This window comes from Eubalaena glacialis, chromosome 10, assembly GCF_028564815.1.
Source record: "Eubalaena glacialis isolate mEubGla1 chromosome 10, mEubGla1.1.hap2.+ XY, whole genome shotgun sequence".
In the NCBI taxonomy this organism is placed as follows: domain Eukaryota; kingdom Metazoa; phylum Chordata; class Mammalia; order Artiodactyla; family Balaenidae; genus Eubalaena; species Eubalaena glacialis.
Window position 1 is genome coordinate 67,474,592 of NC_083725.1, and position 17,097 is coordinate 67,491,688.

At 50.9% G+C, this 17,097-nt stretch overlaps 1 protein-coding gene across 1 annotated transcript; it reads right to left on the bottom strand.

The window, feature by feature from the left end:
* Nucleotides 1–368: 368 nt before the first annotated feature.
* Nucleotides 369–13,458, bottom strand: MOGAT2 (monoacylglycerol O-acyltransferase 2). The gene is made up of 6 exons (XM_061202857.1): nt 13,368–13,458; nt 8,682–8,860; nt 3,559–3,763; nt 3,074–3,248; nt 1,940–2,139; nt 369–523 (listed from the first exon to the last, which is right to left on the bottom strand). The coding sequence occupies exons 1-6, from the start codon at nt 13,456–13,458 to the stop codon at nt 369–371; spliced, it is 1,005 nt and encodes a 334-aa protein (XP_061058840.1).
* Between the last annotated feature and the right edge of the window lie 3,639 nt (nt 13,459–17,097).

Genomic DNA, 17,097 nt, shown 5'->3' on the forward strand with positions numbered 1-17,097 from the left:
GGCAGAGGAAGAAAAACCTGGTAATTTTTCCTGCCCACTGAGTGGCAGGACCACAGGGGACGGAGAACACAGACATTATTCTCTCCCAGCATCTCTCCCATTTCTCAGGTGGGCAGACCAAGGAGAGGGCTCCTTGCAGAGGGGTCACAGCAGGAGTGCAAATCACCGATGCCAGAGTCTGGTCTCCTCTGCCACGTTGCCAGTTGTGACTCGGGGCCTGGCATGGGTTAGAAACACAGGAGCCATCGAAGGCTTTGGAGATGTGTTCAACGGACACCTCCGGGAAGCCTTCTGGGATCACAGCCCCTCCCTCTATTCTCCCTAATGTCAGCCCTGCTCTTTGGGGCAGCCCTTCCTCTGGGGAGGCACTAGCAGAATTCCAAGTGTTGGTCACTGGGGACGTTGTACTTGAGCTTGTGGGCTTCGAAGAGGTTGCTTAGCTCCTTCATGTAGCGCTGGTGCAGGCTGTCCACCTCTTCCTGTGAGGGACGTGGTGTCTTCTGCACCTCGATGGGCGTCCCCACTGCAAGACACAAAGGAGTGAGGTGGCCCAGAGCAGGAACCACCGGAGTTGCAGGGCCCTTGCGGTTCACACCACAATGGTCATCGGTGCAGGAAAGTGCTCTTACCGTCTCACTTTCAATTCTATTTTGGGTGATAAGTTCTAAGATGTTAGGGCAACTCCAAGATTCTGATATATTAACAATACCACCAGCTGGCATTTACAAGCAATATCTCCTATAATCGTCCTAACAACCCTATATGGATAGAACCTGCTATTATTCCTGTTTGACGGGTCAGGCAATGAGGCTCAAGGAGGTTAAGTAACTTGTTCAAGGTCACATAGCCAGGAAGAATCAGTGCCAGGTGGTAAGCCCTGGGGATGTGCTCTTAACCTCCAGGCCAGGTGGTTCTGAGAGTCTCAGATACCGTGATGGGAGGCGCCTGTATGTCTTGGGGGGAGGCGGCCCACAGCCCAAGCGCCCTTCTTCCCCCCTCTCTCTCCATGCTGGCCTGCAGTGCCCCCTTTCTAGGGAGGAATGGGGAGGCCCTATCTACCTCCTTCCTCTGGTTCTGCCTGGCTCAGAAAGAAGCTGCTATGTGTTCTTCTCTTGGGAATGGCTCTGGAGGCAACACTTGTGAATTATATTCATGAAAATATTACCACACAATCCAGGGAAAGTCATGGTGTAGGGGGCTGACCAAGTCTGTACTCAACTAAGAAATGAGTGGATGGTTGGAGATGAACAGACCTCTCTCTACAAGCTTTGCCATTGGAACCTAGGTGGAATCCAAGAAGAAAGCAAATGAGCTGTCCAAATAGCTGGAAAGATGGTGCTAAGTCCATGCACTGAAGCCCATGCCCATTATTTACAGGAAAACCCCTCAGGCTCTCTTTCATAGCCTGCTGATTGTTACTTTACACACAATTCTAACACCTGGAATGCCCTTCCCTTGTATCCATCTTCTCCAATAAGCCTTATGAGATCATCTGGTCCGAATTAAACCTTCCTTCTTTGGTGTAATAAAAAAGTCAAATAGATCCTGACCAAACCTCAACTTAGTTACTCAAGGGCAGGGTGTTCTTTTGGAAATGATTTAACTTCTCTGAGTCTCAGTTTGCCATCAGTGAAATGGGGATGATAGTCCCTGCCTCCAAGGTTGTTGGAATAACTGAGCTGCTGCATGTAAGGAGCCAGTACAGCGCCTGGCACACAGCAGGTGCTCGGTACTCAGTAGTGGCTACGGTTCTTTGTGTCTCTGTTAGAGTTCTCCTCCCAGACTGCCTTATATCTGCCTGTGTGACTGTTTCCCAGTCTAGAATGTGAGTTCCACAAGGTCAAAGATGTGTCTGGCCCATGTGCATGTCCCCTTGCAGCACACAGCCTGGGCCCCTTGCCCTGTAGGCTTCCCCATCCCAGCCTGGGTCTTGGCTCACCCACAGTGGTGATGGGCTGGCGGTAGGGCATAAGACCAAAGCTGTACTGGAAGACACCACGGCCATGGAAGAGTGGGAGGGAGACTCGCATGATCTTCTGCAGTCGGTTCTGGGTCCGGCGCAACCAGGAGCCAGGAGAGTTGTCAACCTGGTCAAATAGGTCATTCTCCCCAAAGGAGAAGATGGGCACCAGAGCTGCCCTGGAGGGAGACAGGAGAGAGGGTTAGGAGGGGCAAGAAGGTGCAAGCTTGTCACCTAGCTTCCTGCAGGGACCCAGTGACCAGGAATTGGGGTAGAGAACGGAGCCCTGGGCCAGAAGTAGGAGGCCTCTGGTGTCTCCCAGTTCTGCTATGGCCTTGCTTTGTGATTGTGGGCAGGTCCCAGCTCCTCTCAGGGCCACTGCCTGGCAGTTGTAACACGACAGGGAGACTAGAATGCTGCAGAGAGTCCTCCCAGATAAAAAACATTTGCAAACTTTGGAAAACTCTCACCTGCCCCAGTTAGCTTGTATTCTTCAAAGATGCTCCAAGGTAGGAGAATAGTTCTAAGCAATGCCCCAAACTCCATTCTCCCAGATCCCCTCCGTCTCAGATCTAACGCAAGCTTTCAGCAGTATGACCCTTGACACTTAGTCCCTTTAATCACCAAATCTCCCTTCTAGGCTCTTTTCTGGGTATTTGGGAATGAGACAGTACATCGTCACCAACAGAGAATCTTCATTGTGAATGGATTGAGAATCTCCCTGCCAGGGCTTCACTGGTGGCACAGTGGTTAAGAATCCACCTGCCAATGCAGGGGACACGGGTTCAAGCCCCGGTCCGGGAAGATCCCACATGCCTCGGAGCACCTAAGCCCATGCACCACAACTACTGAAGCCCGGGCACCTAGAGCCTGTGCTCTGCAATGAGAAGCCTGTGTGCCGCAATGAAGAGTAGCCCCCGCTCGCCGCAACTAGAGAAAGCCTGTGTGCAGCAACGAAGACCCAACGCAGCCAAAAATAAATAAATAAAATAAATAAATTAAAAAAAAAAGTCTCCCTGCCAAAATAGGATCTGCATTAATCTCTGCTGTCTTCCCACTAAAATACAATCCTTGCCAATCTCCAACTGAACCGAGAGCCCTCTGCCCCGATACCCGTGCATCAGGGCAAGCCTGACGAAGCCCTTGCGGTTCCGCAGCAACAGCCTGTAGGCTCCAGGCCTGGCGTTCAGTGCCTCCTGGGCGCCCCCAACAATGATGGCCAGCAGGCTGCCACCTCCCTTCCTGTTCAGAATGTGAGCGGCGCTCTCCTTGTCTGCTGTGACCAGCCCTGGGGAGAGGAAGAAGGTCAGGTATGGTGTGAAGGGGGCAGGGGATGGTGGAGGAGGTGTGCTCTGGGCTCCACCCCCAAACTGGGAGTTCCCTGAGGACTGGGGCTGAGTCCTCCTCCTCTTCCCGACCCCTTGCCGAGCTCTTTGCTGGGCACAGAGCTGTGGGAAGTGCTTCCTTGGGTCCAGCCTCCTTCTCCACTACACATGTTCTTGGATTAAGTACAGAATTTTTAGAAGTCCTCCTTAAAATCCCTCCTCCATGCCTCCAGCCCTCATCTTCCTGGGCTACCCAGGGGTGGGAAGACTCACCCCCTGACATGATGTAATCCCTGAAGAAAGGGGCCCAGAACCACATGTTCAGCACCATCAGATGTGGGCGGATGCCGGGGAACAGTGAAGAAAAGCCGGTGCTCTCGGTGCACAGGTTGGTAAAAGCTCCGGCCGCCAGGACTCCATGGGGGTGGAAGCCAGCGAGGTAGTTGCGGGAGGGGTCCAGCTCCACGGTCTTGACCAGCTGCAGGGACAGCAACCTCGTGAGTCGGGGCTGGATCTCAGGCCCTCCCTGATTCTGCCATCACCAGTGTGATCTTGAGCAACTTGCTCCCCCTCTCTGAGCCTCAGGTTCTTATGAAGATGGAGATATGCGTTTGAATGCATCTAGGGAGACCGTGGTGCCATCTGTGTCTCAGACTCGCTGCTGGCTTCGGACAAATTGCTTCCCTCTCTGGCTTTTAATTTATCAAATGCGGACATTTGACCCTGTCCCACCTACCTCCCAGGACTGCTGAGAAGCTCAGGTCCGTGAGTGCCATGGAATTACCAAGACTACAGGACAGGATAATCATCATTGATACATTGAATTATAATTGGTATAGTTCATACACCATCAAGGGCCACACAGGGGTGCCACTATGCTTGAAGAGCCCTATTTTAACAAAACTCCCTATGAGAAAATTTGGCGCTTAGGACCTGGGAGTGAGCATTTGCAAGATGTATCAGGGGTGGTTGAAAGAGCGTGCAGACCTGGAGACTGGCCCTAGTCCTGTTTACCCCGCTGTATAATGCAAATGTCTCCCTGGTGGGTCTCTGCTCCCCCCATGTCAGACCTTCATTGCCATCCATCCACCTCTTCCCCTGCCCATTGGCAGCTCTGCCCTGGTCTGGTCAGTCCTGCAGCATGGAGGGTGCCGGGGAGACCACCAGATATTGTAGAGGGAGTGGGAGAGGAGAGCTGTTTGCCATTAGCAGCTTCCAGGCAAAGTGGGGTGAGGGTGGAAGGAGAGGAACTGAGTTAACAAATGCTGCTCCCGCCATGTACTAGACAGACTTCAGTGTGCAAAGATTACTACCGGGGCAGTGATTGTGTGTGTGACCAACCCCTTCCCCACTCTGCCAGTAACTGCCGGGCCTGCCCTTTAAGAGCCCTGTTATCTGGGAGGGACAGCCATCAGAGTGGGAGGCCCTGAGGCCCCCGGCCCAAGCCCTAAGCCCCTTGCAGGAGGCTCCCTGACAACTCTGCACAGGCCCTGCAGTTTGCACTTCCAGGCATGAGCAGTCCGTTCCACTCTGGCTCAGCTTTGGCACCGTGAAAGTTCATCCTGTCACCAAGCTGAAATTTTCAGAATGACCCTGAGGATTCTTGTTGCCTTCGGGCCCCAGAGGCCTGGCTGCCCGCTCTCAGAGCAGCCTGGTGGGACCCAAGGGACAGCAATGGAGGTCTGATGTCTGATCCTGTCTGCCCTACCCAAGCTGAACAGCCCCAAATTGTCCTGTCCTTGACCTGGACTTGATCTCCGCAAACCCCCACCCCCCAGTATGCCCTCTGGTTACCCTTGACCCTTTGCAGAAAGGCTGAGGGGACCATAGGTGGAGGCGCCACTGCTTCCCAGATGAGGACAAACCTCTTCCGCTCATTTGGTGGGGATTTATTGGACGTGAAAATAAGGACAAGCAGAGATAATTCTGGTTATTCTCATTGGGAAAGGTGTATCCTTAGGAACACATCTCGGTGTGTTTCTTGAAAAGCACACCTGGCTCCCCGCACTGAAGCACTTGCTTATGAATTCTCTTTCTCAGCTAGTGGGAAAATAATTTTGTACAACCTGCCTAAACGCAATGAGGCAGTAGTTATCGATATTACAATTGAAAAACGTAACTGACCTTTTAGGCCAGCAACTCCACTGCTGAGGAATTTAGCTACAGAATTTCTCATACTTGTGCAAAATGACATCTGAACAAGATTATTAACTGAAGCATCATTTTTAGTAATACCAAAACTTAGCATCCACTCAAATGTCCATCAGCGGGGCCCATTTAGACAAATTATGGAACATTCCCTCATGGGCCACTGTGTAGCCATAGGGATGTACGACATAGCTCTTCCTGTCCTGATATGGGAAGATGCCACAATCACTTGTCGGGTGAAAAAGCAAGACAATGTGTGCAGAACGTCACCAGCTGTGCTGAGAAGGGTAACAGGAGGTGGAGCCAGCTCCTCCTGGGGGAAACAGTGCCTGATTCTCCACCATTAGCTCTTTAGGAAGGCTAAGGGTGAGGTTGGAAAGCTCCTAGACACAGAGACTGTGCCCTAATTTTGCTTGAAATTCACCACTAGATGCTAGTTCATAAGATCGCAGTAAGAGCTGATAGAAGCTCAGGGATCCACATGCCTTTGACAGGGAAGGCAGAGGCTTGTGAATGTGGGGAAGCTCCAGCAGAGTGGGGACTCCTTATCCGGGACCCCCTACCTCCTGGACACCCTAAGATCCCTGCAGGGCCTGCGCTTTGAAAGTATGTGGAAGAGTAGGAGGGTCTCCAGGGAGGTGGTGGGGTCCAGAATCCGCAGGCCCCAGCGCCACCCCTGCAGGCTCCCAGCCCAGGACAGGCAAGTCAAAGTGCTCATCTTCTCACTCCCTGCAGGCCTCTTGGTGGTACAGCCCGCCCTCTGCAGGTGGTGATGCCACAGGCCTGCAGTGGGCAACAATCCTGAACACTGTGCACGTGGAATTTCTGCAAAACAGGTCCAGTGTCCCACCAGTGTCAGTAGTGCCAGGGTTGAGAAACCCTCCTGGGGAGCTAACTGGCTGGGGGAGGAGCAGGGGAATGGTGGATAGGACAGGCACAGAGCTGCTCAGCCTCATTTTCTGCAACTGTCAGCAGCTCCAGCTGTAAAGAGAGCCAGATGCTGTCCTTTGGAGGTCGCGGGATGGCAGGAAGACAGCCCCCTGGAGAGCTTTCAGTTGAAGAGCTCCAGTTCTGTGGACTGGCCTGCACTGGCCTCCATTACCTTATCCCTAAGAACCTCTCCAGCCTCATTCCCAGGCGCACCTTCTGCTCTAGTCACACTATGGCTCAGAAACCACGCAGTGGCAGGCTTCTGGGCCTGAGCTTGCGCTCTTCCCTTCGCAGGCCGCCTTTCCTTCCCTGCTGGACTCAGGATTTAGCTCACAGTGTGGAGTGAGACCACAGAGCCAGAATCTACAAAGCTCTACTTGAGGCCAGAAACCACTTGTAGTTTTCTTTGGCTTGGTCGCTGATGTCACAAACACTCTCAGGCTACAGGCCATACTTTCCCATGGAGACTCTGGCCTTTCTGGCACAGAAGAGCGAGCCTGGGAAGAGGAGAGGGAGGGATGGGAATTCAGAATCTCAAAGCTCAGAGGTCCTGGGGTGGGGATGAGGGACTCTGCCCATGACATTCCCATGGCTTCCCTCGGGACCCAGCAAACCCTGCTCGTTTCTGCTGACAAGGTCCTGGGAGGGCACCCTGTAGAGGAAGCAGATATGGGGTCGAGGAAGACTGCCCCCACCCGGGCCCCTCAGGTTGGCTCAGCACTGCCCACTCGCTCTGCCTTTCAACATCTATCACCCCTAATGAGCATGGAAGCCTCTGCCAGCCAACTTCCTGCCCTCTGCCCAGCCCCTGCCCTGTTGCCCTGCCTTGCCCTGCCCCATCGCACCCTTTACCTTTGCCCAGGAGGCCCTGCTCACTGGATGCTAAGGGCTCCTGCACCGGAGCTGTTGCCCAGCCCTTGCTAGTCCTTGCTGGGCCCCAGAACTCTCAAAAGGGAGCAAGGCAGGAACTCTGACTCTGCTGCTGAGTGCCCATGACTTGGCCAAGCTGTTTACCCTCTTTGAGCCTGTTTCCTCCATTCCCTATCGCTTTACCAGCTGTGGGCCTAATTTCTGGAGGGCCAGGAAGAGGTGGGGCTCCCAGACTGGGGTGGGAGAAGCCATGCAGGTGTGAAGGGCAGAACAGCCGGTCTCTGGGCTATCAGAGTCCTCCCTAGACCCATAGCCATGCCCACATCTCCCCAGAATCCCCAGCGATTCAGTAAAATAATACAAACTACCAGTTTACTGAGAACATACAAAGTGCTTTACTTGCTGTCTCATGGAATCCACACAACCCAATGATGTATGTGGCATCATCTCCACTTTACATATGAGGAAACTGAGGCTCAGAGAGACTGTGTAACTCACCCAAGGTCACACCACTTGTATGTTGCAGAACTGATAATAGAACCTAGTCTGTTCAGCTCCAGAGGCCACACTCTATGTTTCTTCTCTCCTGTTTCCAGAGGAGGGCCACCTGCCCCTGCCTGGCACCTCTCTGAGTCCCCATTGCCTTCCCCATCCTATCTGGACAATAAATCATCCCTGCCCAGCTGCTTATACCCAAGAGTTTAGTCTGTCTGGGATTCAGGAAAGGAGCCAAGGTCAGTTCACTCAAATCAAGGATTCTGCTCCACCCAGGACTGAACTTTGGGTCCAGGGTCAAGTGTCCAAAAGGCCATGAGGTGCCCTGAGTCAGAAAGTCAGAGATTCAAAAGCACTCAAGTGGGAGGGATCAGTGTGCTCACTGGATACATCTGTAAACTAAGATTTAGAATGGGGCAAGGCCTTGTCCAAGGATGCCTAACATACCAGAGTGAGGGGCAGAATCTGAGAACAAGTTCAGGGTCCTCTCCCCTGTCCCTTTAAACTGACTTAATGTACAAACTTTAAACCAGTAAAAGAACTTTGTACGTGAACTTGATCACATCCTTGTCCCTCTCTAGGGGTTAGTCTCCTCATCTTATGAAGTGTGGGGCTAGAGGGTCTCTTAGGACCTTAAGTTTATTACCTTCACCCCCAAGCATGGCTACTGAGGGGTTTATACCTATAAGATACATATGTGTGCCACACTACATGGCCCACAGAGCTCCTTCAAATCCTGTTCATTCATCAGTCCTCATACTGGCCCCACATCCCTGCAGGTGGGAAACCATGGCCAGACAGAAGGTGGACTCTTCCCCAGGCCACATAGTGGTGGAAGCCCGGCTCCTACCTCCCAGCCCAGTATTCTGTTCACTGCTCACAGGGCCACACTTCCCCACGGACACGTGGGGCACTACGGTCCTGGCCACACCCCAGCCAGCCCCATTACTCACCGAGACGGGGAAATAGTCCTTCATGTACTTCCATATGACCCAGCGCCTTAAGGCCTCAATGCGCCTGCCCCCCTGCCATGGCTTGTCTCGGTCCAGGTACCACCAGGTTGCATACAGGATACTGAAGATCCAGAATCTTGTGAACAGGAGACCTATGAAGACCACAATGCAGATCTGGGCTGGGGAAGGAAGCAGGAACCATCAGTGGTCAGAGGGGTGAAGGAAGGATTTCTCCCCCTATGCCCATCACTAGCAGCACTGTCCTGTCCAGCCCTCACCCCAGGGAGAAGGGGTCGGCCTCCCCTGTCTTCAAAGAGGAAGGAATGCAGCCCATCCAGTGTCATACTGGGAGCCTGGATTTGAAGCCAGGTAGGCCTAACTCCAAACTCACTTTTTCCCACTGCACCAGGCTGCCTCATTCACTCCAGCCTTCCCCCTCCACCTCCTCTCTGTCCAGTTAAGTATCTGTATTCACCAGGTGCTCAATAAATGCCTGGGGGAGAAGTGACTGGTTTAACTGTTTCTCATTTCCACCCTTTGGGCCCTCAGAGAAAAAGGAGACATTCTCTCTGCCCAGCCCTCTCTCCGTCCACTCTCGCCCATCTTTCCATAGATAAATCCTGCCAGATCCCGTCTCTAATTAAAGTCCTTCCATGGTTTTCTCATAACTTTAAAAACAGCCCATGTAGCTCAGCCTGGCATTCAGGCTCCCCACGGCTGCTCTGATCCCCCTCCCACTCCAGCCTCGCTCACCCACATGCACCCCATGCTCCGGCCACATGAAACTGCTCAGTGTACCCACGCTGAGAGACTGAGTTCCTTCAATCTCTTAGCTTTTGCTTATGCTGCTTCCTCTTCCTGCCATGCCCTTTCCTGGTGAAGGAGGGAGGAAGGAAGAGGCCAATTTGTGGCTGGCCCATGGGTTGGGGTGCAGCACGGCTAGGACCAGGCCAAGTGAGGAAATACCTTCTTACCTACCATTCCAAGTCCCTTGCGGCAAGCTAATCCTGGCTTCATCTCAGGGTCAGGGGGTCTGTGGGGCTGACCCTAACCTGATGCTAATGGAACATCATTCCCAGAGAATATTTCTCCCTCCCCATCCCATTCCTTCCACTCAACACCATGCACCCACACTCTTAGAAATGTCAGCCTCCGGTTGTATTGCATCTCAAAGTGGGGTAGACTGGGTCTGTCATTCCTGGCAGGCTTCCAGGAGAAGGGGACTTTTGACCCCGTCTGAACAGTAGTAAAATTCATAAGCCAGAGAAAATAGGTTGGGGCTCACAGATGTTCACTTTACACAGAACACCTATGTGCCAGGTGTTGGTGGTTCAGCCGTGAACAACAGAGAAAAATTCCTGCCCTCGTGGAGCTGACTTTCCAGTGCTGTGTTTGGGGGCACTTGTTTTGTTTTTTTAAATTTCTATGGTGGTAAAATATATGTAACATAAACTTTATCATCTGAACCATTTTTAAGTGTACAGTTCAGTGGCATTAAATTCATTCACATTGACCATCATGACCATCCATTCCCAGAACTCTTTTCATTTTCCCAAACTGAACCTCTGTACCCATTAAACAAAAACTCCCATGTCCCCCTCCCCCAGCCCCTGCCAACCACCATCCTCTTTTATGTCTCCATGAATTTGATTAGTCTACAAACCCCACATAAGAGGAATCATAAAATATTTGTGTGTGTGTGTGTGTGTGTGTGTGAGACTGGCTTATCTCACTTAGCACAACGTCCTCAAGATTCATCCATGTTGTTGTATGTTTCAGAAACTCCTTCCTTTTTATGGCTGAATAACATTCCATTGTGTTATTTGCGGCATTTGCTATACATTCATCCATCAATGGACCGATGGACACTTGGGTTTCTTCCACCTCTGTACTTTATTTTAAAATAGCATTGAATTAGTTACTAATAATGAAAAATGGGGAGGCTTCACACTCAAACCCATTCATCTGGCGTCTCTTGAACAGCCAGAAGGAGCGGTAGCCCTGAGTCACTGCCATCGCAGGCAGCTCCCCTCCAGGCATTTCCCCTCCTTCCCAGGCCTGCTGGCCAATGGCTGCTGGAACCCATTCTCTCACATCAGCCTCGTGATTCCTGGAGGATTCAGAAAAGGACGAACCACACTCCTGGTGAGTTGATCACTTTTTTGTTTGCCTTTAAGTTTTGTTAATAAAAAACTTGAAAGGGAAAGTTGCAGAAGAGTGGGAATGAAATGCCACCATTTGCATGAAGAATAACATGTCCACCCTTGTGGATGCTCATGCATAGAGGATGGAAGGACACCTGCAGATCTGGAGGGAGGAGGCAGATGCCAGGAGATAAGGGATAAGGATGGCTTGGCAGTTGACTTAGATTTTATCATTTTTATTTACATAACAAATATTTAATGTGAGAAAATGATAAAGAACCTCAGCGAGGACTCTCTGCCCTTGGGCAAAATCAAAAGTCTATGTGGGTCGCTCCCCCTTTCAGAAAACCGCCTCTAGAGAATAAAACCGAGTTGTTAATAGTGGCTCCCTGGAGGGAATTCCCTGGCCATCCAGTGGTTAGGACTCCGCGCTTTCACAGCTGCTTTCACACAAGCCACGATGTGCATGGCCCAAAATAAATAAATAAATAAATAAATAAATAAAAATAGTGGCTCCCTGGAGGGTAGGATTTGGGGAAGTCTTTCACTTTTAGGATAACTATTTTCTTTGGATGTGTTACAACGGCACATATTCATTTTTATAACTAACATAGCATGTTAAGGTTAGGAAAAAACCCACACAAGAGGAACTTGCACTTGACAGAAAGAACTCTCCACCATCCCCTTCACCCTGAGGTCACCTTTTAACTCCTGTCAGCAGGCAAAACCCAAACTTGGGGATCTTTTCAGTCCCTTAGGAAGGGAGACACCTTCTTTCACCTTGTAACACCAAGGGGGAAAAATGTAAGAACCCACTTTACTGAGACCCAGAGAGGGTATGCAAATTGGCTAAGGTCCCACAGCAAGCTAGTAGGATGGGACCTGGCAATCAATTCTACTCTTTTGTCTACATCATGCTCCCAACATTCATTCATTCAACATTTATCAACACCAACTCTTCTAGGAGCTGGAGATGCAGCTGAGAACAAGACCAACTATTTGAATGGAGCTTACCTTCTTCCTGTGTGGGTGTGTGAGTTATAGAGGAGTGGAAAGGAAACAGAGTAAACATGTAACCCACTGTAAAGTATTTGTTTCTGGGCCCTGAGTCCTCAGTGACAGGTCCTGGTTGACCTCTCTGGACACTTCTTTGCCCCTCCCCAAAATGCCTGCTCTATGTCCAGCGTGAGCCAGCTGTTCACAACATGTGTGGTGTTTACTCCCCCACTGGAAGCCCTTACTCTCCTGCCAGCCTGTAAATCCCACCCTGTGGACTCATCTCCTAAGTATCCTTGAAAAGGGGCCCTTTCTTTCCACACACTGCCAGACCAGGGGAGGCAATCTTTTTCTTAAAGGGCCAGATTGTAAATATTTTAGACTCTGAAGCTATATGGGGCAACTTGGAGGATATTACACAGGCACATAATCATTTGAATTACGCAAACATTTAAAATGTAAAAACTATTCTTGGCTCATGGGCTGTACAAATGCAAAAGCAACCAGCGGGCTGGATTTGGCCCATGCCACGTAACTTGGGGACCCCGATCTAGCTGGCGGCTACTACCTGCTATTGGTCTACGCCCCACACCCCAAACACAGCAGATCCATAGACTTCAGGCACTGAGACCTGTCCCACACAGATTGGACCTTGTCACTCCTGTACCAAAAAGCCTCCTGGGCCCCCCTTTGTCCCCAGGATAAGGGACAAGGTACAAGCTCCTGCTCCTGGCACGAGTGGGCTCAGATCCCTTTGCTCAGCGACCCTCCCTCTAGCTCCAGCCCCAGCGCTGCCTGACCTCCCCGTGCTGCTCCTGACGTTCCCAGGATCCCGGGCTGGGCTGGGGGTGGGCACGGACAGTCAGACACACTCCTGCTGGGAAAGCTCTCCCAAGGCCAGCTGGGCAAGATGTCCCTCATCCCCTGTAATCCCCGGGCCTCAGCCCACCTGGCTCTGGGCCCCCAGTGCCCAATGCCCAGGAGGCAGCCTACTTGTCGACTTGTCGCCCCCTGCCCCTGCTCCACACCTCCTCCCACGCTCTCAGCCCTCTCTCCTCCCTCTGCCGCCTTCCCTCTCCTCCTCTGGCAGTAGGAGAAGCCCAGACCTACAGCCTTGGACAGTTAAGGCAATTAGCTTCTCTGCTCATCTGTGGAATGGGGTAACCGGGGATATTTTAAATGTTTTAACAACCCTTAGGGCAGAGACACAGGTCAATCATCAGGGATGCTAGGGGCAGGGAACTGGAGGCTTGCTTTAGCTGCAAAATTTCGGGGAGCTTCTGAGCGAGGACATGGGGTATGTGTATGGTATTTGTGTGTGTGTGTGTGTGTGTGTGTGTGTGCGTGTGCATGTTTGTGTGTGAGTGTGTGAAATGGCTATTGACCAGTCTGTAAAGAGTACGCCCACAGTTTAACGCCAGTGTAGTGGCATCAGTGTACAGGCTGAACACTAGCCCTGGGGGGAGCAGTCCCTACCCAGTCTTGCGCCAGCAGGTGAGATGAAGAATCCCATGGCCTCCCGTCCCCCCAGCCCAGCCCGCCTTACCCAGAGCCAGAAAGGAGAAAACCCACTGCAGGACCACAAAGGTCTGCATCCTGCGCTCCCATGGAACGGACAAGGATGCAAACTTCACCATGCTGTCTCTCTGGTTGATTCCGGTGTCTCCTCTGAGCTCTGCTGTGGTCTGAGGCACCTACTTACTGGTTTTTGCTGCTGCCAGAGGTTGAGTAAGCGTTAGTGGTTGGGGAGGAGGGCGCCCCACCCCACACTGCCCAGCCCAACGCCTCCCTGCCCCTGCCCTGGCAAGGATCTGTTTCCTGGTAGAAACCTTTGAACCCACTTGCCCTGGAGCCAGGTAAAGGAAGGAGGAAGGCAAAGACATTTGCCTCCTCAAGCAAAACCTTATCTGCCAGATGCCTTTCTCTGTTTGCTTGAATCTTGCCCTCCACTTGGCAGGTAAAGCACTGAGTATAGGGCAATCCTGTCCCTCTTCACCTACCCAATGACATGGCTGCAATAACTGTCTCCTCTCTTCTGCCACTGTTCCCCTCCACAAACATGCAGTAGCAACTCCTGTCTACAAATCCTTTGGCTCCACCATCTCCTCCACCTCCTGCCCTATTCATGGAAGAGCCCCGTCTGCATTCCACATCCTTCCCTCCCATTCTGTCCTCCCTCCTCCAGACTTCAGATGCCATTGTTCCATGGAGGTGCCCTTGACAAGTTCACCAATGGCCTCCATGCTGCCGAATCCAGTGGTCCATTCTCAGCTCTCATCTTGACCTCTCAGCAGCCTTAGACACAGTTAGTCACTCCCTGCTCCTTGAAACCACTTGGCCTGTGGACTCCACACTCTCCTGGTTTCCTTCCTGCCCCTCTGGCTGCCCCTGGGTCTAATTGTGGCTCTTAACCTTCACCAGGCTAAGTGTTGGAGTGCCCTTTTGCCCACTCAGTCCTTGTGAAACAGGAGGAAGAGGGCAGGGCACAACCTTTAAAAGAATGACATAGCCCAAGGACACGACATAAACTGATTAGAACCAAATAAGTCCAAGATGGCGGACGAGTCGACCTTCACTAGACTTGTGTGTGTGTGTTTAATTTTGGCCACACCATGCAGCATGTGGAATCTTAGTTCCCCAACCAGGGATCGAACCCGTGCTCCCTGCAGTGGAAGCGCAGAGTCCTAACCACTGGACCACCAGGGAAGTCCCTCTAGTGGACCTTGAGCCTCAGTATACACTCATTGTAACATATCAGCAAGCTAAATGTCACACCCACCGGCACCATGACAGTTCAAGGCCAACCATAAAGGTCAAAAAGTAGGGGCTTCCCTGGTGGCGCAGTGGTTGAGAATCTGCCTGCCAATGCAGGGGACACGGGTTCGAGCCCTGGTCTGGGAGGATCCCACATGCCGCAGAGCAACTAGGCCCGTGAGCCACAACTACTGAGCCTGCGCGTCTGGAGCCTGTGCTCCGCAACAAGAGAGGCCGTGACAGTGAGAGGCCCGCGCACCGCGATGAAGAGTGGCCCCCACTCGCCACAACTAGAGAAAGCCCTCGCACAGAAACGAAGACCCAACACAGCCAAAAATAAATAAATAAATTTATAAAATAAAAAAAATTTAAAAAAAAAAGGTCAAAAAGTAGGCAGTGGCCCAATTTCTGGAAATCCCCACCCCTTCCCCAAAATAGCTGAATACTCCTCCCACTCATTAGCCTATGAAATTACCCACCCCTATAAAAACTGACAACCCCATACCCTGGTGCCTTTCTCACCTTCTGAGATGGCCCACACTCTGTCTGTGCAGTGTGTTTCTCTCTAAATAAATCCACTTCTTACTTATCTCTGTCTCTCACTGAATTCTTTCTGCGATGAGACATCAAGAATCTGAGCTTCATTAAGTCCTGAGACCAGGTGTGTGACCTCAGTTAAAAGACTGTGGGTTCAAGTCCCAGTCTGGGTTTTGGCTGGGTTCAAGTCCCAGCCCATAGGTTCAAGCCCCAGTCTGAGTTACATGGTTTCACTTGGAACCTCCCTCTTCTCTCCACCCTCTCTCCTGCAGAGACTTCCTCCAGGCTCATGGCCTTGGAGTCTATCTGCAGGACAAACACTTCCAAACTGCATCTGCAGCCCTGACTTCCCCCTGGGCTCCAGACTTGACTAGCTAGGTGGCTACTTGACATCTTCCCTGACAGCCTGCTCAGCACGTCCATCACAGCCTGTCTAAAACTGAACTTGACCTCCCCTCACCTGCCCAGGCTGGCCTTTCCTCTGCTGTTTGCCATCTCAGGAAAGGGGACTCCAGTGACCTGGTTCCTCAGGCCAAAACCTTAGAGTCACACTAGACTCTTTCCGTCCCTCTCCATCCAACTCTCTCAGTCGGTTCTCCTAAATCTCTCCATTTAAATGTACACTTTGAACTGAAATATATCAAGCATACAGTAAAAGGCACAAATCCTAAGTGTAAGAGTGATACATTGTCACAGAGTGGACATACTGGTGTGACCTCTGCTCTGATGGACAAATAGAACCTGACCAGCACCCATGTCCTTGCCCGTCACTCCTCTCCTCCCTGACCCTCACACCAACCTCGCCTCTGCTTCAAACTTTATAATAAGTGAGCCTTACACAATATACCTTCTGGGATGGTCTCTTTTGGCTCAAGATTATATTTTGAGAGTCATCCAAATTGTGTGTATTTGTAGTACGTTTGTTCTCGTTGCCATATACGACTTCACTCTGTGAATATGCCAGAATTCATCCATTTCACTGTTGAGAGGTATTTGGGCTGTTGTCTGTTTCTGGCTATTGTGAATTGTGCTGCTATGGGCATTCTTTTCTCTTTTCTTTTTTTTTCCAATTTTTTGGAGAAAAAATTGACATATATCATTGTATAAGTTTCAGGTATACAGCATGATGGTTTGATTCACATATATTGTGAATGATTACAATAGATTTAGTTAACATCCATTGTCTCACATAGTACAATAAAAAGAAAGGAAAAAAAATCTCCTTTTCATGAGAACTCTGATCTACTCTCTTCCCAACTCTCCTATGTATCACAGAGCAGTACAGGCATTCTGTACATGGCTTGTAGTGCACATTTCTATACTTTTCTGTTGTGTGTGTGCCTGGGAATAGACTGGCTGGGTCTCCTGGTATAAAGCCACATATTTTCCAAAGTGGTTGTACAAATTTACACCCACAAGGCCCGCATGAGAATTCCAGTTGCTCCACATCCTTCTCAACATTTTAGCCATTGTAGTGAGTATGCAGGGATACTTCACTGTGCTTATAGTGATTTCCTAATGCCTAAGAGGTTGAGCACATTTTAATATGTTTATTGGCCATTTGGATATGATTTTATGTCAAGTTCATGTTCTAGTCTATTGTCGATTTAAATATCTCTCGCGTTGGAAAGCTGCTTTCCACACCCACAGCCAGCCTCTTTGATCGACTCTGACATCAGCGTTCTCACTGGTCTCTGTCACTGTGCCCTTTCTCCCTCCCAGCATCTCAACAGCCGGAGGGACTGCTGGGTCAGAGTATGTGACTGCAGGAGCTTGGCAGTAGTAGTGCCAGACTTTTCCCAAAACAGCAGCACCAGTTTATACCTTCGCCAGAAATATATGTGAGATCCCATAGATGTGTAACCTCTCTGGCCCTTGGTGTGGTCAGACTTATTATTATTTGCTAGTGTGTAGAGTGATATCTGGTTGGGATCTTGCACTTCCTGAACACGAATGTTGCACATGGCTTTATTCATAGGACTTTC